This window comes from Miscanthus floridulus, chromosome 17 (assembly GCF_019320115.1).
Source record: "Miscanthus floridulus cultivar M001 chromosome 17, ASM1932011v1, whole genome shotgun sequence".
In the NCBI taxonomy this organism is placed as follows: Eukaryota; Viridiplantae; Streptophyta; class Magnoliopsida; order Poales; family Poaceae; genus Miscanthus; species Miscanthus floridulus.
In genome coordinates this window covers 102,655,307-102,680,628 of record NC_089596.1, presented here as the reverse complement: position 1 = coordinate 102,680,628, position 25,322 = coordinate 102,655,307, and the positions used below count along the sequence as shown (strand labels likewise).

At 46.7% G+C, this 25,322-nt stretch overlaps 2 protein-coding genes across 6 annotated transcripts; one reads left to right on the top strand and one right to left on the bottom strand.

The window, feature by feature from the left end:
* The first annotated feature begins 9,114 nt into the window (after positions 1–9,114).
* LOC136518506 (ethylene-responsive transcription factor ERF094-like) lies at positions 9,115–12,695 on the top strand. Of its 4 annotated transcripts, none has more exons than XM_066512171.1 (2): positions 9,115–9,198; positions 10,137–12,695. In XM_066512171.1, exon 2 carries the CDS (start codon positions 11,785–11,787, stop codon positions 12,640–12,642), a length of 858 nt encoding a protein of 285 aa, XP_066368268.1. In that variant the 5' UTR covers positions 9,115–9,198; positions 10,137–11,784; the 3' UTR covers positions 12,643–12,695. The 4 variants fall into 4 exon arrangements, with proteins under 4 accessions (XP_066368268.1, XP_066368266.1, XP_066368267.1 ...); XM_066512169.1 differs by lacking the exon at positions 9,115–9,198 and adding an exon at positions 9,208–9,248; XM_066512170.1 differs by lacking the exon at positions 9,115–9,198 and adding an exon at positions 9,256–9,528.
* A 3,345-nt stretch (positions 12,696–16,040) lies between these two features.
* On the bottom strand, positions 16,041–21,921 carry LOC136515079 (protein CHUP1, chloroplastic-like). 2 transcript variants are annotated; one of them, XM_066508764.1, is made up of 10 exons: positions 21,798–21,921; positions 21,618–21,765; positions 21,488–21,537; positions 19,491–20,486; positions 17,859–19,130; positions 17,583–17,714; positions 17,318–17,499; positions 17,052–17,163; positions 16,764–16,907; positions 16,041–16,670 (listed from the first exon to the last, which is right to left on the bottom strand). In XM_066508764.1, exons 2-10 carry the CDS (start codon positions 21,703–21,705, stop codon positions 16,572–16,574), a joined length of 3,075 nt encoding a protein of 1,024 aa, XP_066364861.1. In that variant the 5' UTR covers positions 21,706–21,765; positions 21,798–21,921; the 3' UTR covers positions 16,041–16,571. The 2 variants fall into 2 exon arrangements, with proteins under 2 accessions (XP_066364861.1, XP_066364860.1); XM_066508763.1 differs by having other exon boundaries at positions 21,618–21,892.
* Between the last annotated feature and the right edge of the window lie 3,401 nt (positions 21,922–25,322).

Sequence of the window (25,322 nt, the reverse complement as noted above, 5' to 3'; positions counted from 1 at the left end):
GTGCGGCGTGCTAGGGTGCCGAGCCGTGACCCTACGGGGAGCAAATGGGGAAGTGACTATATGTCTGTTACTGTAGATGATGTGAGCTCTCTCTTGGATTATAGTGGTTGTCGTATGCTTATGTCAGGATCCACGTCCGAGGGTTGATGGCGGCGCCCACAATACTGTAAGACAAAAGTCGGCGCCTACAACACTGTTCGGGCTCCATCATGCCTGGAAGGGCTTAAAGCGCTCGTCCCGTCGTATCCTGACGGTACCTTCCTACAGGCGGGCAGGGCATGGTCCTCGGTACTGCGATTGACTCAAATGTCCCATCTCACCCTGTGCTCATCATTATGAAGGAGCAGGGTGTAGTCATCGGGTGAGGCAGAGTCAGCCCTCAGCCATCGGGCGAGGCAGAGCCAGCCCTCAGCCGCCGGGCGAGACGGAGCCAGCCCTCAGCCGTCGGGCGAGGTGGAGCCAGCCCTCAGCCGTCGAGCGAGGCAGAGCCAGCCCTCAGCCGTCGAGCGAGACGGAGTCTAGCCCTCGGGGGTCGGGCGAGGTAGAGTCTAGCCCTCGGGGGTCGGGCGAGGCGGAGCCAGCCCTCAGCCGTTGGGCGAGGTGGAGTCCAGCCCTCGGGGGTTGAGCGAGGCGTAGCCAACCTTCAGTTGTACGGGCAAGAATTGTAGTTGCGTTCTTGCCTGTTCGGAAGCATCTGCGTTTGATGGTTATTAGCTCTACCTTATTGGGTACCCTAGTATTAGGTCCTCGGCACTTTGCATGTCAACAAACTCAACATATCCATAGCGATCGCTTTCAACGGTGCCTCCATGATATATGGTCACTAGGTTGTCCATCTATTTCAAACACGTAACGAAACACATGTCCTTTAGTAAAAAATACACGCTAACTACTAACGTGAAGGTCTCTAGTATTTAGATAAGTAAATGTATACTATGTACTAAGTACTACATATATATACTAAGTACTAAATATATACCTATGTATGTATCTAACTATGTAATAACTATATACGAAAACTAGTTATACCAACATAAGTATCTATCTATCTATCTAAATATCTATCTACCTATTACACCATAACTATAGTTAACTAAGTACTAAATTACCAATTCAAATGAATAAAGTAACTTACTTTACTATGCAGTTGGTGGAGCGTCGGTGGAGTGCAACAGCAAGCCGCCGGAGCGCCTTGGCGTGCCTGGGTCGGAGCTCCCACGCGCCTTAGCATGGCGGGTAGGGACGGGCACAGCACGACGGACCGTGTAGAGCGGGGCAGGCCGCGGACGGCCGGCGAGGGCGCACAGGCCACGGACGGGTGGGGCGGGGCGAGCCGCGGCGCCGAGTGGCGCGGCAGGGCAGGGCGCAGCGGGCCACGGTCGGGCTGGGTGGGACGGCGTGCGACGTGGCGGACAGGGAGGACACGGCGGCTAGCGGGGGTGTGCGTGCCGCGGATGGGTGGGGCAGGGCAGGGCCGCGGCGCCGAGTGGCACGGCGAGCGTGCGGGAGCGGCCGCGGCGGCGCGGGCGCAAGCGGGGTGGTTGCGGCCGGGGTGGCGTGGGAGCGGCGACGTGGGTGCAGGGCGGCGCGGGCGGGGACGGCGCAGAAGGTGCGGGCGGGGACGGTAGAGAGAAAGAGAGAGGAAGAGAGAAAGGAACCTCAGGCCCATATGTAAGAGGGCTTGGCGCTAGGATTGTTGGCGCCGAGCTCGGCGCCAAGATCCACGACACCGAGCTGGCTTCCATGTCAGCATCCATGGCGCCAACGTGGCCCCGAGCTCGGTGCCAGCAACGATGGCGCCGAGCAGTGTAAGGCGCCGAGCTAAGGGTCTAGATTTTGAAATCTTACCTACAGGGGCATATTTGTGAAAAAATTTCAAAAAAATATCTAAAAATAAAAAATTTAGGCGTGCGTCTCAGGTAGATAAAAAGAAGGACGTCTGAGTGGGTGCTGCAGAGGACGTCGTTTGGTGCGTGTGCGACGATAGGAGAAGAGAGGCAGCGCCGGAAAGGTTTCTAGGGTTATTTTTAGAGCTTAAGGATTTGAGAGAAATCCTTGTATAGATGCTTGTGTGATGCATCTTGTGAACACATCGTCAGAGTGATGAAGATTAATTTTCTCATATCGATGTGTTGGTAACCTCGGTCCTCCGCTCAGCTCCTTGATTTATTACATGCCTAGCTTTCGATTTTAGATTGATTTCTTGATCTTGAGTGCAGACGTATTTTGATCAATCTAAAATTGTGCTAGGAAATCATGTTATCGATCTAAGAAGTTTGATTGAGTAATCTTTAGTAGATTTTGCACAATCACGATTTTAGGCCTTAAACAATTTTCGTCACTTTCTGGATCAGCGATCTTGTTTATTTTATATCTTGAGTTCTAGACCTTCGATTGACGTGATTCCAACAGGTTTAGTTAGCAAACTTCATATAGTTTACTGTGTTAAATTTTGAGATCAATCAGAGCTGCAGTTTTCTATCGAGATATATTTTAGTAAGGGTGTTGTGTTCTGTCCAGAATTTGAAACGAGGCTTGAATAGGTTTTGAGCTTAGGGCGAAGTGTTAAATTTTATTTTTTGGCTTCCGCAATCATTCATCCCCCCCTCTGATTGCCTAGAATCGATCCTACAAGTGGTATCAGAGCCAAGTTGTTTTTCTAATTGATCTTAACCGGTGATTAGAAACATGTCGACGGATAGGTATTCGACAAAACCTTTTGTTTTTGATGGTGTTGATTTTCAGTTTTGGAAAGCAAAGATGGAGTCTTATATTCAAGCGCAAGGCTTTGCAATATGAGAGAAGGTCTACAGACCTTTTGAGGTGCCCGAGAATGATGTTGTGACAGCGGCGAACATGGCACAAGTGGAGGCGAACAACAAGGCGAGGAACTTGATCATTCAAGGAATTGGAAGGAGCGACTTTGATCGTGTTGTGCATCTTAAATCTGCATATCAGGTATGGAAAGCACTTTGTGATTATCACGAGGGTTCATCTACAATTAAAGAGGTACGTCAAGATATGTATAAAAAGGATTACATGCGTTTTGAGATGAAACCCGGTGAAGCCTTAGATGATTTCTTTGCTCGCTTTAATAAAATTTTAAGTAATCGACATGCTGTTAATGTTATATATACTGATGCTGAAAATGCACGTCAATTACTTAGAGCTCTAGATATGTCCATATGGGAGATGAAAGTTACATCTATTAGAGAATCTACTATCATGAGTACACTTACTTTAGATGTTCTCTATTCTAAATTAAAAACTCATGAATTAGATGTTTTTGCTAGAAAGAATCCAAATAAATCAATTGCTTTGGCCTCTCAACATAGTGAATCAAGCTTTGTATTATCATTCTTGTCTTCACTAACCGATGAACAGCTAGAGCAACTCCCCGAAGAAGAATTAGCACACTTCTCTTCTCGATTTGATAAAGCTTTGCAGAATGTGAGAACAAGAAAAACAAAAGGTGAAGATTCCCGAAGATGTTTTGAGTGTGGCTCACTCAAACATATTCGTCATAAGTGCCCAAAGTATTTAGCAAGAATTGTAAGGGATGAAGAGGACAAGGAAGAAGAAATTGAAACAAGTGACAGGAAGAAGCACACTTTTAGGGGCAACAAGAAGAAGGGCTACCTCAATCGTAAGCTGGTGCATCGTGTTCTTTCTGCTCTTGATGATGTGGACACAGATAGCGATGATGATACTCCTAAAGGTAAGAAAAATTTAATTGGGTTGTGTTTAATGGCAAGCAACAAAAGCTCTATCAACAGTGACATCGATAGCGACAGTGAAGGTAATGAATCAGAACCTTCTTATGATGATTTAGCTTGTGCTGTTGAAAAACTTGGTGCTTTAGTAGAGAAAATAAATAAAAAGATTAAGAAACATGATGTTTTGATTGAGTCTTTACATGCTGAAATTTCAAGACTTAAAACATTGATTTCTGATGAGGATTCTTGCAAATCTTGTGAATTAGTGTATGCTGAGCTTACTTCATTAAGGAATGTGCATGCTTCTACTTCAGAGCAACTTGAGGCTGAAAAGGACAAAAATGAGAAACATGTTTGTGCTGCTATCGATCCAACTTCTTGTGATAAATGTGAATTGCTTAAGTTGAAGTTGAACGATGCTGATGTTAAAATAGCACAACTAAAAGATAAATTTGCTATTCATGAGGTTCTTTCATGCTCTAGTTGTGGTAAAAAAGATAAATCTAAGAATGATTCATGGGAAAATTGTGCTACCCTTTTGAAACGTATTGATTATTTACAAGGGAAGATGGCAACTAAAATTTTGAATCAAATTTTGAAACAAAAGACTAGCACACATAAATCTGGATTAGGTTTTGATTTGTATGCCCATTCTAAGACTCATGCACCCAGTATTGTTAAACCTCTTGGTAGTGGGAAATTTGAGACAGCTAATGAACCTAAAAAGATCATTTTTAAATCTGCTGGTATTATGTCTTCTACTAGTCAAGTGAATGCAAATGTTGCTTCTACTTCTCAAGTTAAACATAAAGTTAAGTACACTTGCACTCATTGTGGTAAAGATGGACATCTGGTAGATTTTTGCTTTAGACTAGCTAAACAACAAAGGAAAGAAAGGGCTAAGGCTATGTCTAATTTTAGAAGAGCACAATTTGTTCCACGTGAGGTTATGTCACCATTCTTTGTGCATAGGGTGAAGCAAACACCTTTTGTTGATAGAAACACAAGAAAATCTAAATCTGAATTTTTCCATAAGAATACTTGTGTTATGCCTACGCGTGCTTTCAGTCGTGTGTCTCAGTACTGGATTCCTAATAAATGTTTTATGACTAACCCCAGTACACAGGCCTCGACATCTTGTAGTGCTATGTAGGTTTTTCAGATGCATGATGGAGGTCTTTTGCTTGATGTGATCAAGACGTGGATTGTTCTCTTCATTTTTGAGATGGCTTTTAAAGGATCATAAAAACATTGTGAGCTATTCTACACTCATGCCTTTACATTCAGATAATTTTTTTTGTGGTATGAGTTGAGATGTTTGTTCATATGCGAAGATGTACCCCCTTGCATGTTCGATCATGTTATATCATATATCATGCTTTATATGCTTTGATCATTATTCATGTTGTGCTTAATTGAATAAACCATGATAACTCAACACATGTATCTCATCATGTCTCTCTTGATTTAATTGGTTATTCACTTGAGGGGGAGTATGGATTTTTGGCGAAATTTCCTTTCTTTTGCTTATGGGGAGGATTTTCTTGAACTCTTTTGGACAATGTTCATTTGGAGGGGGAGCTTGTGTTCTTAAAAAAACACTTTTCTTTGTTTTCTTTTACATGGTTCTTATTAGAAGAAAAAAATCAGAAAACTTTGAAAAAGTAATGAACATTATATTTGAGACATATATGTCATTTGAGGCCATGTTTATGCTACAAGATAATTGTAGCTTCGTATCTTACATGTGTGGTGTAGTTTTTGTCATGACTATTTAAATGGAATGAAAACTTGAATTAAATCTTGTCATGGTTGAACTTTCTTAGTTACTTTGAACTTGCCTTAAAATTGTTGAATGAATATCAATGCTATGGGCAAAAAGAATTATGTGAAAGATCAAGAAAATATGCATTGTCGCACTTCTTCTTTACGAGATTGCTTATCATTGCACTTTGGTATGAACTTGGAAGAAGCTGTGTATGACCGGAACCTTGTCCTTAAGCTTCTGATTGTCTAAAAGTGACATAGGCTTGGCTTGGTTGTAAAGTAAGGCTGATGGTGCATATAATTCCTTGCAATTTATATTTTGTTGCAATCATCAATAAATCAGCTTTTCAAGCACCAATGAAGTGCACAAAAAGAATCAATGTTTTCAAGTATTAAGGTAGTTGAGAAAGGGAGATCATGCCATGTAACAAATCGCTAATAGTACTTGATTTTTAGTTGTGCTTAAATTACATTGTATATGTATGGATGTGAGGTGCAACTATTTTCTAGCATGGCTTGGATGAGAATTTGCTCATATCTGAATTATTTATGATGCTCATTATAAAAAAAAAGAGAAACTGAAAAAGAACAACTTTTAGCTCTCTTCTGTGTTCTTGATGAATCCATTGTCAAAGGGGAGAGAGTTTTACACATTGCATATTCACATGGGTGATTTTGTGAGATAAGAAAGGGGGAGAGTTGATTTCTCTTTTTGGATTTTGGATCTTTTGAGATGATCTTTTGGTTTTCACTTTGCCTTCGATTAAAAAAACAATTTAGTGGATGTGAATGCCAATGTTCATTATTTATATGGAGTTGCCAATGTTTTCATCAAGGGGGAGATTGTGAGATCATGTGACGAAAAATGGGTTTGATATGAAATTGGCATTGCAAAGTGATTTGGATTATGGCATAGTTTGATATGCATGTGCTGCTCATATATGCTTGTGATAGCATGGTTATTTGGTACTGTTGCATGACATGCTCGTGTGAGGTGTTGTGTGGATTGACTTGAGTCAAGTTGAGGACTTGTGCTTGGACGCCGTTTGCGTGTTTGAAAGCTCTAGTTTGGTTTTGGTGAATTAATGAAACCCTAAGTGCTAACCTAGCTTATCAAAGTGATCATGAGATAGGTAGCACATTCCAAGTGGTGAAGCAAATCAAGATCATGACATGATGATGGTGATGCCATGGTGATGATCAAGTGCTTGGACTTGAAAAGAAGAAAGAGAAAAACAAAAGGCTCAAGGCAAAGGTATAAGTGGTAGGAGCCATTTCGTTTCGGTGATCAAGACACTTAGCGAGCGTGATCACATTTAGGTTCGATAGCCATACTATTAAGAGGGGTGAAACTCGTATCGAAATACGGCTATCAAAGTGTCACTAGATACTCTAACTCATTGCATATGCATTTAGGATCTAGTGGAGTGCTAACACCTTTGAAAATGTTTGTGAAAATATGCTAACACACATGCACAAAGGTGATACACATTGTGTTTAGCACTTGGGAGCAAGGGTTCGAAATTTCACCGGCGGAGTGTCCGACGGTGCCCTGTACAGAAAAGACAGGGTTTCACAGAGTGCACCGGACGCTGGTCACATAGTGACCGGACGCTGGGGTCCTGCGACCGGTCAGTGGCGCGCAGTGTAGGCCGCCCTCGGTCTCTTGACTGAACGTAGGCGACCGGACTCTGGCTGAACACTGTTCAACATCCGGTCCTGCTGATGTGGCGTCGCATAGAGAATTGAGAGAGTGATCGAACGCTAGGCGAGTCCGGTCAGGGGTGACCGGACGCGTTCGGTCGCGAAAAATCGTATCTAGATGCTTACTGGAAGTGACCGGACGCTGGGGTCCTGCGTCCGGTCGTGATCAAACTGACGCGTCCGGTCGTGAATGGAACCTCTCTAGAAACGATCGGACTCGGCAAAGGTGCGTCCGATCTTGGCACTGTGCTGCGTCCGGTCGTGACTTAACCGTTGAGATCGGGCGCTTAGTATTTGATGCGAGGGATGACGTGGCAGCCATCCATTGACTGGACGCTGGCAGGGTGCGTCTGATCGAACTGACCGGCGCGTCCGGTCACCCTATTTTTTCAGTGAACAGAGGAGCCAACGGCTCTATTCATGGGGGCTCTCTATTTAAGCCACATGCCGGCTCAAGCTCACTGTCTTGGCCATTTGCATTGACATAGCAACCTTGTGAGCTTAGCCAAAGCCCTCTCACTCATCTCCATCATTGATTCGTCATCTTTGTAAGATTGGGAGAGAATCCAAGTGCATTGCTTGAGTGTTTACATCTAGAGGCACTTGATGTTCGTGTTTCGCTGTGGGATTCACTTGTTACTCTTGGTGGTTGCCGCCACCTAGACGGCTTGGAGTAGCGAGGATCGTCGAGCGGAGATTGGTGATTGTCTCCGACTCCGATCGTGGTGATTGTGAGGGGTTCTTAACCTTTCTCCGGCGGAGAGCCAAAATGTACTATAGTAAATTGCTCGTAGCTTGTGTGATCCTCATCTTGTGTTGGTTGTGCGACATCCTATTGAGGGTTTGGCATGTGATGTCAATTAGCGCGTGAACCTCTAAGTGAATGAATCGTCACAACGAGGACTAGCTTGCCAGCAAGCAAGTGAACCTCGGTAAAAATTATCGTGTCATCATTTGATTCTGAGGTGATTGGTTTTCATTGGTATTCATTCTTGTGATTGATTGGTTCATTCCTCGACTCGGCGGTACAACCATCTTGCTCTCTCTCTTTACATTACCGCAAACTAGTTGTCAAGCTCTTTAGTGTAGCTAGTCGTGAAAGCTTGTTAGCTTGGTTAGTGTGGCTCTTTAGTTAGTCTTTGAGAGCACACTAACTTAGTGTAGTGATATAGTCATTGTGTGGATAGAGACTATATAAACTAGAATTGTGGTAGGTGGCTTGTATTTTTAGTAGGCTAGCGCAACACTCGCTTTGCCTCATATTTGTCTAACCGGTTTGCTAAGTGTTGCTGTAGAAATTTTTATAGGCTATTCACCCCCCCCCCTCTAGCTATTAGGACCTTTCAGTGTTTGTTCATGTGCAGGTGTTGCTTGAGGCGGAACGTGGTCGATGACGGACTGGAACTAGGTTCAGAGAGGAACTAAGGTTTAGGGACTAAGTTTAGGGAGGAACTGAGGTCCTATTGGTCAAGGATGTCATACGTGACGTTCGAGCTACAGAACAATATAAGTGAAGATGATCACTCCATGAGATACATGGGAGATGTACGATCTATGGCGTGATGAGTGATTGGCAGTCAAAGGCACGAGGATGTGCAAGGAGTGCACGAGTGTGGTTGTGATTGCAGAGAGGTTTTGTTTGACTTGGTGGTGGCATCCGCTTCGTACTGGCCATGGTGCATGGCATGTGGTATGTGCATGCATGGGTCAAAGCAAGGAGATTTGGCTTGGTAAGTTCCGATTAGAAAAGGAGGATCAGCTGCATGCTAGCAGTTTTAGTCTGACCAGGACGTGGTGAGGTGTCCAAGTCTAGTAAAAAGGTGAGTGGCTCACACAGCAGGTGTTGGCCGAGTAAAAGGAGATCAAGGCTGTGCCGGCTATGTAGCATTGCGTGACAGAGTTGCAAGGGCAGGAGATCATGCATGGCCAAGCAGGACAGGCCTGGCAGCGTGCGTCTCAGGTAGATAAAAAGGAGGACGTCTGAGTGCGTGCTGTAGAGGACGTCGTTTTGGTGCGTGTGCGACCAGTGACGGATGCAGAACAGGATTGAAGAGGGGGCTGGTCTCTTCTTCTTCCTCGCTCTCTCCATTTTTCTTCTTTCCTCCACCTCTTCTTCTCCCTCACCCTTCCCATATTTCCATTGGGGGCTGGAGCCCCCCCGGCCCCCCTATAGATCCGCCCCTGTGTGCGACGATAGGAGAAGAGAGGCAGCGCGGGAAAGGTTTCTGGGGTTGTTTTTAGAGCTTAAGGGTTTGAGAGAAATCCTTGTATAGATGCTTGTGTGATGCATCTTGTGAACACATCGTCAGAGTGATGAAGATTAATTTTCTCATATCGATGTGTTGGTAACCTCGGTCCTCCGCTCAGCTCCTTGATTTATTACATGCCTAGCTTTCGATTTTAGATTGATTTCTTGATCTTGAGTGCAGACGTATTTTGATCAATCTAAAATTGTGCTAGGAAATCTGTGAAATTTATACTCACAAAAGAAATCTAAAATCATGCAAAATTGTAAGTAGATATCGGGGGCATGCTTGTTTCAAAGTTGAAAATCAGCATTAAACGTAGACTCAGCGTGGATCACAGTGCTCCCTCAATCTTGAAATTAGTAGGCATGTTTTTTTTTTTTTTTGCTACAACAAGCCTTTGATGAACAATACAATCTCTTTTAACAATATATGGTTTTGTAGTATGAAATTGGTGTTACTGGATTCGTATTGAAAAATATTATGATTACGGTTCAGCATCACTTAATTAACTTATTAATAGAATAATCACGATCAAAGCCACGAGACAAAAATACGCCTACTAAATCCAAATGGATGAATGGTTTCAGAGTACCTTGCATTTACACCTTGACGTTATCTTCGTCGTGCATCTCAAGATCATCTTTTTTTTTAACGTAATCTCACGATCATCCTATCTCATAATCCTGATCCATTTGGACAGGCTGGTCACAAAGAGGCAACCTAATCAACGCTGAGGAGGAATCACACAATGGTCGTCCGAGATCACCAAAAATCGGCAAGTGGAGGGATCACCAAGTCGGCAAGGCCGGGTTCAGACGTGCGCCAAGCACACGTTCAGGGACAGAGATCACAAACATTCTACTGCCACCTCACAAAGCGATCTGCTGCCCTCTGCTACCGTGCAATAGCCATGGTCAGAATCCATATGAAGTCATGGCGGTCCGTCAGTCCCTGCACCCGGACGTACGCGTCTTGACATTTCTGCTCAGCTCCGGCGTAGGAGCAGCGCAACGGGACGCCACACGCGATCTCCTCCCGAAAGCCAGGGCTTCCACGCATCACACACTGCTGGCTTCCAGCTTCAATGAAGTGCGTCCAACTTGAGACCCGATGAAACCGTTACTCTGTTAGCCTAGCTTAGCTTGCAGATGAAGCTGAAGGATAAACTAGTTAAACTTCCATATACATCAGCTGGCAAACGATCGTCAGAACGAAGCGACCTGAAATATATAAATGTGTGCTCCATATCAAACTGTTCAGGTTGAGTGATGATTTCGTCAGCTCAATTGACTTGTCCGATAAGGATTTGTATATTTATTATTCATGTAGAAACTGCAGGGCGCGTTCAAAGATAAGACCCACAGATCGGCGCGGCGCAATGATAGAAACAAGTGGCTGCTGTATGCCTGTATCTGAATGATCCATGTGCAATGATAGACCAGAACATGCACCTGCATCTGCATGGCTTGTGAAGCTAGCGACTGAGGTCAGGGAGGAAGAAGATGACCCAATCATGAGCAGATTTTCTTGCTCGCGACGCCAAGGGACGGAGTTGCTGGTCTGAAAGGACTGGAGATGTTGTGTGCTCGCTCCGGCGGGCCTCGATGACCGAGATGCTCTAGCTTATTATTATTTTGGAGAATCGATGGGGATGTTGTGTGCCAACAGTCAGTGAAGCCAATAAAATATTGGCGTTGCCATGCATATTTGAGCCAAATTCTCTTCAGACGACCCGAGCGCAGTGATCAACTGATAATCCAGAAGCTTAATTTGGAGAAAATTCTCACAAATGCGTATGACTACTTGTATTCATACACATTCTGAATACTGAAACCCAACAAAAAAAATGTTGTCTGAACTCTGAAGGGGTGAAGGCAGTACGAAAAGAAAACCATGGACGCTATTCACCGAAAGTCTGAACTCGGAGATACTGCAGCTGAGAGCTGACATATGCATTACATGGTATCCATGCTTTTAGTCAACCCTGCAAGAGAGTAAACAAATGCATGCCTAGAACACAAAATATCAACCGCCGCAAGCGCAATATACCATACATGCACAGGCCACAGGAACGTCCCTGAATTTCTGCAGAGATCTTGCACAAAATTCAATCGCTCACTCGTTAGTTTGCAGGCCAGCTAAGTTTCCCTCCGATTTCGCTAGGTACCTTGACGAATGAGCCACAGTGACTTCATTTGCCAGAAATCGCCAACTGCCAGCCCGTGTCAGCCATGACACACAGCCAGTTGATGGCAGATATATAAACCCCAGTGAAGTCCACAGCTACAATCTTCAGAAGAGGAGGAAATTCGATCGAATTAATTGATTGATTCCACGAGCAGGCAGCAATGGCGATTGGCGCACCGCCGGATGATTCCCATCAGCGGCCTGCTGCTAACCAGGCTGCAAACATCCTCGAGAATGTGTGGGCTACCATCATGACAGGCTCCGCTACCCCGGCGTCGTCGTCGACGGCCGCGTCGTCGGAGGTGGGCGAAGAGAGGCCGCCGGAGGCGATCTTGGAGAGGCTTCCCAGCCTGGGGAGGTGGATTTCCATGGGAGCCGAGGAGTGGGACGAGCTCCTGCTCAGTGGCACGACGCTCGCGTCGGACAACACCGCCTCCGGTGAGCTGCTCGCCGCCTCGCCGGCGAACCAAGAAGCAGACCGGCAGCACGGTCATCGGGCCAGCAGCAGCTCCAAAACGGCGGCGGCGGCATGCAAGAGCTACAGGGGCGTGAGGCGGCGGCCGTGGGGCAAGTTCGCGGCGGAGATAAGGGACACGCGGAGGAAAGGCGCGCGGGTGTGGCTCGGCACGTTCGCGACCGTCGACGAGGCCGCGCTGGCCTACGACAAGGCGGCGCTGCGCATGCGCGGCCCGCGCGCGCACCTCAACTTCCCGCTCGACGTGGTGCAGCGCGAGCTGCAGGCGGCGGCGGCGGCCGGGGACGGCTGTGCCGAGACGACCCGCGTGCTGCGACGGAAGAGGAGGAGAGGCAATCACGATGCTGCTGCTGATGATACAAGGCATGGGAGTGTGGTGGCGGCGGCAACTGGCCGTGATCCGACCATGGTGTCGTTCGCCTGTGCGAAGAAAGATCAGGGGACGCCGCCGTCGATGATGCCGGAACGCTCGATCAGTGATCCAGGAGCGGTGATCGAATTCGAGGACATCGGTGGCGAGTACTGGGACTACTTGTTCACCTAACTGGTAGAGATTTTTCCAACAAAGAAAGGTATACACCTAGAATCCTAGATAGGCAGGTTCGACTGCTCTTGAGACTTTGTGTAACTACTATAGCCAAACATTATATGGTGATTCATTAGCTGATCACTTGATGATATTTACTTGTAAATGCCCATTTAGGTGATTAATTAGTTTATCGATTCATGATAATATGACATGAGTAATTTTAGATACAAATTAAAGTATTTACTTTATATTATTTTTTAGTAATAGTAGATGTGGGTAATTTACAAACATATTGCCAGAATTTAGATGTTATTTTAGTATCTTTCTCGAATACGCAATTATCTTTCACTCCTATATAGTCCCAAAAGTGGGTAATAACTTAGATGTAAAATTAGCGGGTAGTATGTGCGTATAACCGTTGCGAAATACATATACATGTATTATATAATGAAAAAGACACGCATACTACTATATAGAACCGTTGCGAAATTACAGTAGTCAAACTCAAAGACTTTTGAAGTTGCCTGACTGAACTGAACTGCACTGCGCTGCTGTTACGTACTTGGGCGTGTGCATGATGCACGAAGTGTAGGCTGGAAGCATGAAGGCACATGGGCATGGGCGCACAAGTGAAGGAACCAATGGCGAGCGCACGAATAGGTCAGCCGGTCCGGTCGTGCACATGCACCCGCACGTACGCATAATTAAGTACTACACCTGTTCGGCTGGGGCTGAAATGATCGTATACGATCGTAGATTCACTACTACAAAAACTTTACTGGAGGCGGGCGTTTTCGGTTTTCCGCGGCGGGCAAAGCCGTCCGCCGCGGCCTAGAGGCCACGGTAAATCGTAGCTTAACCGCGGCGGGCGGACTTGCCCGCCGCGGTTAACCGATTTACAGCGGCGGGCGGTGTAACGTGCCCGCCGCGGTAAATATACTTTTACCACGACGGACACGTTACACCGACCGCCTCGGTTAATCGTTTGGAAAAAACAAAAAAAAACCCAAAGCCCACCGGCGAGCCCAATCCCAAACCGAAACCCTAGCGCCGCCATCGTCGTCCCTGGATCCAGCTGCAGCCGCCTCTGCAGCGCCGCTGCCGAAGATGAGGCCGGAAAGGAGGAGGGTGTCGAGCAGCCGCGCATCCATGTGCGCCGCCACCGCAGCTCCGACGTCCGTGCCGGCTCTAGATCTGGGAAAGGGGAGAGGGCACAGTGAGGGAGACGAAGAGAGAAGAGCGAGGGAGACGAAGAGACCTGTACCTGCATTGGCAGCGCCACCGTCGCGGCATTCACCGGATCCTGCTGGGATCCGTCGGATCCAGCCACCCTCCTATAGGATCCGGCAGCCCTCCACCTAGAACCGCCCGCCACCGTCGTCAGGGAGGGATGGGGAGGCCGCCTCCCACCAGATCCGGCCAGGGAGGAAGAAGGGGGCCAGATCCGCACGAGGGAGAGAGAGGAGACCAGGGCGCGCCGCCGCGCGAGGAAGGGAGCCAGGTCCCTCGCGCAGAAGCCGACGTGCGCCCCATGTCCCCAGCGCCGCCGGTGGATGTCGCGTCGGGAGAGGAGTGGAGAGGTGGTGACGACGGAGTGGAGAGGAGACTGCCTCGGTCTCGCGCGGAGTGGGGAGTGGGGAGGTCGCCTCGCCTCGGACTCAGTCGCGCGGAACGGAGAGGAGCTCGGGCCGACCGGTAGAGGAAGAGAGAGACCGAGGAGTGGGGTAGAAAACCCTAACTCATCGTATATATAGTTCAAGGTTAAAATCGGGCCTTGCTGGGGATTTTGGGCTTGGGCCTTTTCCGAGGCGGGCCATATAGGATGCCTGCCACGGTAAATCGATTTATCGTAGCGGGCACCTTAAGACGCCCGCCTCGGGAAATAGGCTATTTTTCGAGGCGGACGTCTTAAGACGCCCACCACGGTAAATCGATTTACCGTGGCGGGCAAAAGTGCTCGCCTTAGAAAATAAAAAACGCCCGTCTCCGTAAATCGACAGGCATTAACCGTGGCGGGCAAAAAGATGCCCGCCACGGAGGCTACCCTGGCGACGTCGCGCAAATTCGATCATGTAGTAGTGATTATTACTGCTGGCTGGTTTGGTGTGAGAGAAAAATATTGTTCTAGCTAAAAATTTACGATCGTTACGACCAAGCGAACAGGTTGTTAATGCTGCAGCAGTCATCAAAATAATGAAAGGCAATAATGAGAGAGAAGATGAAGACCTCAATTACGTAATCTCACAGATGTTGATGGCTCCTGATTGCCCTCCGCGCGTTGCCCGGCAAAAGGATAACCAACATAAATTAACATGAGGTTTCATAGACCTAGGCACAAATACGAGGAAGGATCACAATGGTTGATCATTAGATCGATAGGATTCTTGGTGACACTGACACATGACAAAACAAAATTAACACGAGGCTTCATAGACCTAGGCACAAAGAGCCCGGTCCAAAAAAAAAAAAAAACCGTACCCGTAAATGACCCGTCCAGTTAAGCACATCGCCTTATAGTAGTATGATTGAAAGTCATTACTTAAGTATTCATGCCTGAGTCTATCCGACCTCTCTCAACCATTGCCTGAGTAGCGGTGGGTTTCGTGGCCGGCCCAGAAGACGGCGGGCTGCAGGAACATTTAGAGTTCCGGTGGGCTGGATCCTGGTTAGGCTTCATGGGCTTGATAATAAATTTGTTCTCAGACACGTCAACGAGATAGGGCCCAAGTAATCACGATTCACTTTGTGCTAAAAAAAAGTAATCACGATTCAACGGCGACCTCCGCCCCCGCTTGGATTCCCCGGCAAGCGTCCGCGGCCGGAACCGAAACCCACGCGACGAGTTCTTCCACCTACGCGACGGGGGCACTGCCACTACGCTCGGGGGCGTTGAAGCCAGACCAGAGGCGGGCCCCACCGCCCCGGCCCCGGCCCCCGGCGACTAGTAGGCAGCAAGCTCGCCGCAGCCAAGCACTGGAAGTGTTCGGTTCCACTTCCACGTTCAGGCAGAGCTCGCCGCCGCAAGCCCGCAACCTCGACCTTCTCCGTCCAGGTGGATTTTTGTCTTGATAAATGGTTCTTCAAGTCAAATCTGCTATTCTAGCACTGTATGTGTGTGTGCGCTAATTGGTAGCGGGACAATTTCTTCAAAATATCGGATGCAGTGAGGTAGCAATTTTTTTTTTTCTGAAACAAAGTCAGCAAGGTTCATCTGCAGAAATTATCTCCATGGGATATCAGACTAGCAGAATGGACACTTTTGACATTTTATTAGCGCGTAGTAGCAAAACCATGCCCAGCTTGAAAAAAGCACTTGCAAAACTATGCATCTAATGTGATTCATTTTCTGGAACTGCCTGTTTACAGTTACGACCATTATGAAAAGATACAGGCTGAGATCAAACGGACCAAAATAATTTTGCTAACGTGGCTGCCCTCGTTGCTCGGCGCCGCGCTCCCAATTAAAGGGGATAATAGGTATAGCATATACAACTTGCTAATAACTTAAGCTAAACAACTATGCAAAGCTGTTATACGTATGTACAGAACCTGATAACCTGTACATTCTCTTAGCACACAACACCAGAATTTAAACTTCTCTTTTGTACACTTAGGGCTTCTTTGGCAGGGCTCCGGTGGCTCCGGCTCCGGCACCTGTCGGCCGCCCACGGGCCGATAGGTGCTAGGGGCAGCCGGAGCCGCGGAGCCCGAAAAACGAGCTTCTCCGGCTCCGGCGGTGTCTGTGAGAGAGGAAAGGAGGAGAGAGAAAAACGGCTCCGGTGAACAGTAGCCCCCTGTCGGCCCGTGGGCGGCCGACAGGTGAACAGGGGCGGGAGCCGGAGCCGCCGGAGCCCTACCAAAGAGGCCCTTAAGCTACACAACTAAAAATCAATCTCCAACAAGTAAGACTAGACGGGTGTTGAATCCTGTGTTTAACTCACGCTTCAGCCTTCAGATATCTGTGGAGCAGATGTCTGTGTGGTCATCTTGCTTCTTAGCTCTTCAAAAGCTTTCATGCTTTCTGCATCGAAGCCCCCAGCAAACTGCAGAAGGTAGAGGAATAAGTTACTGATTCGAAATCTTCAAGTCACCAGTGAAGTACCTGGGTTTTGAATATATTGGTGTGAGGATTTTACCTGATGGACCCGGAAAGCGAACCTCACACCCTGGAGAAGCAAAAACTCTCTATTGGGCTCTTTCTCAGTGCCTTCCAATCCATCAAGTTCTGAGGCAACCCTCTTCATATACTTGTTTGCAAGCTGAACAGATGCCAATTTGATCTATTCCAACATGCAAATAAAATATTGAGTTCATGTAGGTGCATACTTAGTAAAAGCATATACCTACCTTCATAAGGAATTTAAGATGCATGTTTTCTTTAACACAAGGTTGGCAAAATTGGAGTGTATGCTAGAGATGCACACCTTCCCAACTACTCCAGAATCAGACAGCCAGTCAAATGGGATCCCATACTCCTTGTAGCGTGAGACGGCCATGTCTCTTGTACGGAGTAGTGCATAGACACTCTGCTCCACTCTGACATAAGTATTGACAATAGTTAGTACAATGAAACCATCACTTTGGGTAAAATTATGTTCATCACATACATATCTTAAACCAGGCAAAAATATTGTTGTTTCACTCTGAAGGACTATGTTAGAGAGAATATTAGGTCTAATGAGACACTTACTTTTCAAGCAAAGAATACATCTTCTTGAGAGTTTCTTCACATGCAAGTTGTGGATCATCGGTAAAAGATGAAACCTTGTTCTGTAACTTTATCAGATCTTGGTACTCAAAAGCTGCTTCTCTTATTGCATCTGTTTTGCTCTCTGGCCAATCAAAATGCTTTAGCACTGCTCGCTCATCAACCTAAAATGTTGTTGATCCTATTCATTAGTATTAGAACATGTGTCATAAGTAGCAAATGTGTTGTATGAAGGGCATGCACTTACCAAGAAAGATAACTCCTCATCCAACCAATTTACAAATGCAACAACATCATCAATATTTACAAAGCTCGCTGCACGGACCTCATTTGCTAGAGACTCAACAAATTCTCCTTGTGCCTCCACATCAGCTTTTACCTGAAGCATTCCATGTTTTTATAAAACATTTGTCACTTTTTATTATTATAAAATTTGATTACTAGTTATAATTATGCATTAATAGCGGAACTCATAAATTTGGCAGGATTCTTGTGCAAGGTGGTGTCAGCAGAAAATACTTACAGCTAAGAGGAATGTTGATCTGTTCTCAATCTCTCCAATCATGTTACTCCTAGCATCAGAAACATTGGATGACATTGATCCTAAAGATGTCTCTCTTTTTGCTTCACGCTTCATGAGACTTTGATAGAACTCCACAATCTCCGGTGCACGGTGTACCTTGTCACCCCCACCAAGGTTCCTTGGTAGAGCACCTGGAGGTGGCGGTGGTGGCGGTGGGCCACCAGCTTTCCCTGGAGGTGGTGGAGGAGGAGGAGGTGCACCTGGTGCACGTGGCGTTTGTACTCCACTTGCAGTATTGGTAACCCCTAGAGTAGTGGTTGATCGAGGAGGAGGTGGTCTGGGAACTCTTGTTGCTCTCTTCTCAATGTTAGCAAGCTTCATCTGGCTCACCACCAGGGTGTTGTTTTGGTTGTCACTGGATTGCTCACTGGATTCAGCATTAGCTGCAGGGAATCTCTCCTTGATTTGAGCAAGTTTCGGAGGGAGTGCACCTTTAGGAGAGGAAATAAGAGCTGAACTGTGTCCACCGCCAAACCTTTGTGCTCTTGCTTGCCCAGCCTTCTCTTTTATCGCCTTCTCCCGTTCAGTTGCAAGTTTGTGCCTATCTTTGTAAGCGGGATACTTCTCATCAGCAAAACTTTCGACTGTCCTGGACATCAATTGGAATGAGGACGCGACATTTTCATCATCCAAGGCATCATTGGGATCCCTCTTTCCATATGTTGTTATGGTTGTACCATCTCCAGCATTTTTTAGCATGAGAGCTTCCAGGGGGCCCTTTGGTTTCCTTAGTGGAGAACCACTGATTGGGGAGGCTAAACTACTGCTGTCATCCTTGCTCCTTCCCCATTTCTTGATTTTTTGCATCAGATTAGACCTTTTGCTTAGGAAGCTGTATCTGCTGGAAGAACTGTCAATTGAAATGTTGTCAAAGTCTTCGCTTCCAGGTGAAGAAGGCATTGAAGAAACGCTCTCAAGGTCTGTGTCACCGTGACCCCGTTCAGATCCTGCGTACTCCAACATTAGTTGTTTGGCCCTCTCCTGTGATTTGGGGCTTAGTGTCCTGTTAAGATCACGTGCAGACACCTTCCCTGATGGAGTCTGATAGTTGCGGAGTTCGAATCTCAGACAGGCATTGACCCAGCGCAGGTATACTAACTCCTCTACTTCACTGAACCTGTTCATCTGTAGGCCTTCCACTTGCTTTGTGAGGTCCTCATTTGTATGCCTCAGCTTGTTTATCTCTTCTCTTGCATTGGCAATTACATCACTCTACATGATAAATGGTAGGGTATGCCATTAGCACATGTTCTAGCTTCCCAAAGTATATCAAAACTATATGAATACTTTGCAGAAATCATTAGGTGCATTCTTGCCTCTTAGAGAATCTTAAATTCTAATGTAGTTGTTAAATGTAATGCTACCTCTTAAATCATGCTTTTGTAAGTACGTTAGGTAACTACATTTTTATTATTGTACTGGTATGAAAATTTGTTAATGATAGGTTGTGTAATATCTTGCATAATGATAACCATGTATAAGAGGAAGTTACAATTTTTGCAGTCATCTTCATGAGATTTGTCTTATGTTTATGAGAAAGGCAACTTGCAGAGACTAATAGTACTAAGATACCTCAGTTATTTTCCCTTCAGCTGCATCTAACTTCACAATGAGATCTCTCTTCTGATACAACAACTCCTTGTTCTTCCTCCTTAGCTCAAGTACCTCCACTTCCAACTCCTTGAGCTTCTTTAGCTTCCGCTCAACCTCAGCTTCCTTTTTTGCCGCCTCTTCCTCCTTGGCCTTCAATCCGATGACCTGTTGTTTCAGCAGCATCAGTTGACCTTTTGTCTGGCCTGCTTCTAGCTGTATCTGTCGTTGCAGCTCCTTGATCTTGCTCCTAGCCACTTCGAGCTCTTTCTTGGCAACTTCTCCACGTGCAACGTCATCTTGCAGCTTCTTCCACTCCTCCTGCAGTGAGTTTATGGTGTCGTTGAGCATGTTGATCTCCATTGTCTTGTTCTTCCGCTCCTCCTGGAGTGAGTTTATGGTGTCGTTGAGCCTATTGATCTCCACTGTCTTGATCTTGAGCTGCTTTTGCAGCTCAGTGACGTCAGTCTCCATTTCCTTCATTCCATAGTACTCCAGCAGCTCACCCTCAAGCTTCGCCTCCCTCTCTTCCATCTCCCTCACCAAGTTGCGCAGTCTCTCTGTCTCAGAGGCCTCGTTAGCCATGTAGGCAAGCTTGCCCTCAAGCTTTGCCTCCCTCTCTTCCATCTCCCTCACCAGGCTGCGCAATCTCTCTATCTCAGAGGCCTCGTTAGCCATGTAAGCAAGCTCGCCCTCAAGCTTCGCCTCCCTCTCTTCCATCTCCCTCACCAGGCTGTGCAGTCTCTCTATCTCAGAGGCCTCGTTAGCCATGTAAGCATTATACCTTGACCGTCCATTGACATCAAACCGATCACGTGGTACAGGGATGTCAATATCTCCTGACAGGAGGCTCTCAATCTCAGAAAGCATATCGTCATCGTCATCATCTAGCGAACGGGCTGAGTTAATTATGCCACTGATTGTTTTAACCTCTTCCTTCTCTTCTTCTTTCTCCCGCTCCTCTTCTTGTTGCACCCCCTATAACAACAGTTGGAGAGATCAGTATGACATAGGGGCTTTGCTGTGGTACACTCAAATGATTGTGAGACATTCATCATTATAATTAGATCGAATGGTTAGAATCGTCTATTACTTCCTAAGATGTAATATGTGAAATATGTATTTATTTAATTTTAAATTTTAGAAAATAGGATAAATAAAGGAAGTTTTACATATAAAGATATTTTTTAAGTCTAATTGATGCAATTGTGATCGTGGTAAATCTTTTTATTTGGTAATATGTTTCTAGCGTGTAAGCTTTTTTTACACGTAATGCCTCCTTATTAGGAGGCATTGTCATGTTAGCTCACTTTTTTAATATATATACTTGATGCACAGGAACGTGTACCTCTCCTGTTAGCTAGCGTGTTAGACTTATGCTGAGAATTTTTTTTATTCACGTGCGTGATTTTTTCCAACTGTCACCAATTTTTCTTATGCATCTAAATATTTTTTAATGGAACACGTAGCATGTTTTGTACTTATTGTTAACGATTTTTCTTAATTAACGTTTTTCTGCACGGACGACGTTTACACGAGGGACATCAGGCCGCTAGACCGTGCTTCCAGCGCCCATGAGTTGCTGCACCAGTTGGTGCGCACAAACAAAGAAGCGTCATGTTCGCTTGGTTTATAAGTCATACTTTTTTCAGCCACAAACAGTATTTTTTTCTCACAACAAATTAGCTAACAATATTTTCAGTCATGGCTTATTAGCCAAGCGAACGAGGCAAAGGAAGGGCATGTCTACTTTTTTTATTCTCTATTGTTTATGGGATATGAGAATATTTTTCTCTTTTCTTAAATTATATTTATTTATTTAACTAATTTATAAAATAAAAAAAATCAATGGCTTGGATTCATTTGAGCTATTACCTCCTAGTAGGTAACGTGGGTACTGTAGCATAGCACATGACATTGGCCACTAATACAATATAATTTTCTTTTAGCAAACTTTAACTGAGATAAGATGTACATACATGTTCAGAACTGCGAGCCTTATTCTCCCTTTTCCTTGCTTGGCCATTGTCTGAAAGCAAGGATGCTTGAATGAAGAATTCAAATGAACAGAAGAAACCTATAGAAGGGAGTGCAGAGCAAGATTGGTACCTTTGTTGTGCCTGCCCCCACCGTTAGCTCTCTGAAGAGTTAAAGCTGCGACAGAGGCTACAACGACAAAGCCTAATCTTACAAGCATGACTCTGTTCACTCATCACTCTGCCGGCCTCAACCGGCATGAGGGCCGAGATGGGGAGCTTCTACTCATCACAAAAATGGTGAGGTGGAGCTAAAGCATGTATGAATGGCCTAGCAGGCTAAACTCTCTTCATATCTTTAGCCCAGAGACGGATTGGAGCAGCTGCTTGTCTGCAAGAGCTGATGAACATACACCACAAAAACATGTGGCTGGCTGCAATTGCCTTTTATGTGTTTATCCGTTTGCAAAAACGAACTCATGTACCACCCAAGTCCCTTTCATGTATCTGTGTCAAGTAGTTTGGTACTGTGTGGTAGCTGACAAAATTTTCATACGCTGATGGTACCAGGAGGAAAGCGAGCCTCTTCGTGGCTACTGATTTGGCCTGGCGGTGATGCCAAGCGAAAGATTTGTGGCTTGGAAGCTAGTAGGCCCATTTGCTAAGCACGGGAATGGGTGGCGGCTGGTGTGCTTGGGTATCGCAGGAAAAATGGCAAGCAGCAGCGTCGCCGACGACGGCGGGTCCGCCGGCGGGCGCTCGCCGCCGCCGTGTGCGTGCCCGTGTGCGTGCTTCCCCGCTGCCGATCTCCCATGCTCTCCTGCTCGCTGTCGCTCGCGCCCGCGTGGCCGGCTTTGAGGGAGTCCGGTCGGCGGTGCCTGGATCGGGATGATGGCACTGTCTGTCTCATGTGGCAGCGGGGAAATGGCGGGGAGGAGTTAAAGGCGCGGGGAGGGACGTGCCCGCGCCGGCACGTGTCCGGGCGCCGCGCGTGCATGCGCGACGTGTGTGGCGGGCGAGCCGACCAACGGACGTATTGCCTCGCTCGCTCGCGCTGCAGCTCCTGGCGGCAGTGCATTTTGTTTCGCGCTGCAAGCAGTTAGCACGAACAGAGGAGCGCCAGTAGAAGCTCGATTCCATCTACGGTCAGGACGTCAGGACTCAGGAGGAGCTTAGCGCTGGGGCCATGGCAGTCTGAGCAAACAAAGAAGATGAGGCTAGGAGAGAGAATGAATAGAGGCTCGTTTTCTGACTTGCGCGAGAAGGGACAGAGAGAGGGGTTTTGACGGCGGCGTGTGTTGTGCCGTCTTTTTCTCTCGCATACGTAAAAAATTTATATATTATTATAATTAAGAAATGTACAAATGGCACGTTTCTGATTAGCGCGCTAGGTGTTTTTACCGCTAAGACTCAACCTACCTAGCAGACTATATTAAACTTCGATATATCATCTATCTCATATATTGAATAATACTAGGTACGTCTATTGACTAGGGCAAAGGCCCAACAAAAACTAGCAGGCCGGCCTAGCATCTATGTCATACGTTTTTTCTTTCCTCGGATGCATGAGCATTGAGCAATATTTGTCTATGCTGTTATTTCTTACATTGAAAAATGGGCGGCGGCGGCGGTTGCGTGAGCCCGCGGCCCGGATGAGGAGGCCTGCTGCGGGTGCTGGTGCGGCGGCGGGGACGTGGGCCGCCGCCGTCCTTGGAGCAGCGGAGGAGGCAAACAAACGGGGGATGGAGAGGAACGACTTCGCCACATTCATCCGCGGCGGGGAGGAGATCCTAGCTCAGGACGAGATCACGCCGCTCGGCAACGACCGCTTCGCGTGGGGGTTCGTGGCTTCGTGCTCTTCCCCAACGGCGGCGACACCCCTACTCCGCCTCCTTCCTCGGCGACCCGTTCTTCAGAGGCGGCATCTAGACGGATTGGTCTCCTGTCGCAGAACAAACACGGCGAATGGGAGTGCTGTCCGCTGGAGGAGACGGTGCCGCGGGCGGTTACAGAATGCGAAAGGATACGGCGCGGGCGGACGGTTACGCAGTGGTCAAAAAACGTGAGAGGCGAGCGCGGCGCGAACAGGTGGTGGATATAGTGGGCGGGTAAGCGTTGCCGTCGGTGCAAAAGAAACACGCCATAACGTGATCTTACGCGTAGATCTTACTACGGGTCCACTCTCAGATTAACCGGAACCATCAGATTAAAAGAGACCAAGACATGAACGGTTCAGATAGTAGGTGTGTAAGAAATTTTTCGGTGAAAGTTATTTTGAATTCCTTCACTCCTTTACAGTATAGAAATAGATAGATATAGATTCATGCCCGAGTCTATCCGACCTCTCTCAGCTATTGCCTGAGTAGAATTTACCTTCCACGGCTAGAAAACCTGACTTTTAGACTCTTCCAACTCTTGAAACGGCCTGATTTACCTTCCTTGGGGTTTTGGTCGACGTACCACCACATGAGCAATCTTACTTTACACCACGTCAGCCAAGAGGCAGATAAATCAAAATTTCGTAATAGTTTAGTAAGATCAATTAAACTTTATTTATAAATAATATAGAAACATCTTTTCAAAAAAGTATCCAAATTTTTTTCTAGAATAAATATGCATTTAAAATTATTAAAATATGTTTAAATATTATAACTCTTTTTAGAAATTTTGTTTAAACTCTGAAAAATATGAAGGTTTCGTTTTTTAAGCATGATTTTAGAAAAATGTCTGGATGGAATTTAGGGTCGGGCTGGATAGCCGTATTAGGACAAAACAAGGGTATGTTTGCCCCACGCACTAAATGGGTCGGTCCATGAATTTATCAGGCCGGGCCGTGTATATAGGATCTTCGTGGATCTGTTGGCACATCAAACCTGGCCGGAGTTATTATTAAAAAAAAGAACTGGCCGGAACTCTCTATGTGCTCCCTATAGTACTAGCAGTGTAGTGTAGCACATCATCGGCCCAATGGAAAAGCCGTTGCGTGCGTTGCTTGGCGCCATGAAGCATATGAAACATCACCGTTAAAGATGAGCGAGGTCAAAACCCTGCTGCGTTCTTTCTACCGGAGCTGTGCCTGTGCTGCGTGCGGCATGCACGCGGGGGGGCACATCTGCGGTCTGCCAATCTGTCGACGACAAACAAACCCACCCTTTTGACTGCGTGTGCGTCGGCGGATCAGTGCGTTTGAGAGAGACGAGGCCGGTGCACCGTGCCGTGCAGCCTAAGGCGCTGCATTTCAGTTCCCGGTTCCCCCTGAGACGACGACGAGCCACTGCATCTGCATGCCAGAGAGAGGCAGTGGCAGAACACAGGTGCAGAACCGTCCGGTTGGTCTGCCGACGCGCCCCGGGCCCCGGCGGACCCGGACCCTGGACTGGACGGAAGGGCAGCTACCAACCAGCGGAGGGAGCAAGGCAGGTTGCGCACGGGAGAGGCCTGCCCACACGTTATGTTCCCTGGCCGGCTGCATCCACGTACTCCTACAGTGCTGTGGTCGTGACCGATCATCAAGTCCGCGAAAAGGCCTCTCTATGCACTTCTGAAACCTTTATGATCAGAATTCAGAAATCCTGAATCCTGACCAGACCTCCCCCATGCACCCTGCAGACCATGACCATATACCAGAGTTTCTGCTGCCTCTCATCAATCATCACACACAATGTCAGTTAGATAGCAGTAGGATCAGCTGCTTCAGTTAGTCAGTCAAACTGCTACTCTAGCTGATCCTTGCATGTAGGAAGTAGTTAGCATCGCTTGGCTAGCAGTGATCGGCATCATATATATGTACCTATACACACTGTCAATGAAAAAACTTGAGCATTCTCGTTTTTTACAA

Bases quoted from the DNA above. Each gene is read 5' to 3' on its own strand.
- LOC136518506 (XM_066512171.1), top strand. From the start codon at position 11,785: ATGGCGATTGGCGCACCGCCGGATGATTCCCATCAGCGGCCTGCTGCT.
- LOC136515079 (XM_066508764.1), bottom strand. From the start codon at position 21,705: ATGCTTGTAAGATTAGGCTTTGTCGTTGTAGCCTCTGTCGCAGCTTTA. The intron at 17,715-17,858 runs GTAAGTATTTTC...GGAATGCTTCAG, and splicing joins GATCAACATTCCTCTTAGCT to GTAAAAGCTGATGTGGAGGC. The intron at 16,908-17,051 runs GTGTGCATCTCT...ATGTTGGAATAG, and splicing joins ATTCTGGAGTAGTTGGGAAG to ATCAAATTGGCATCTGTTCA.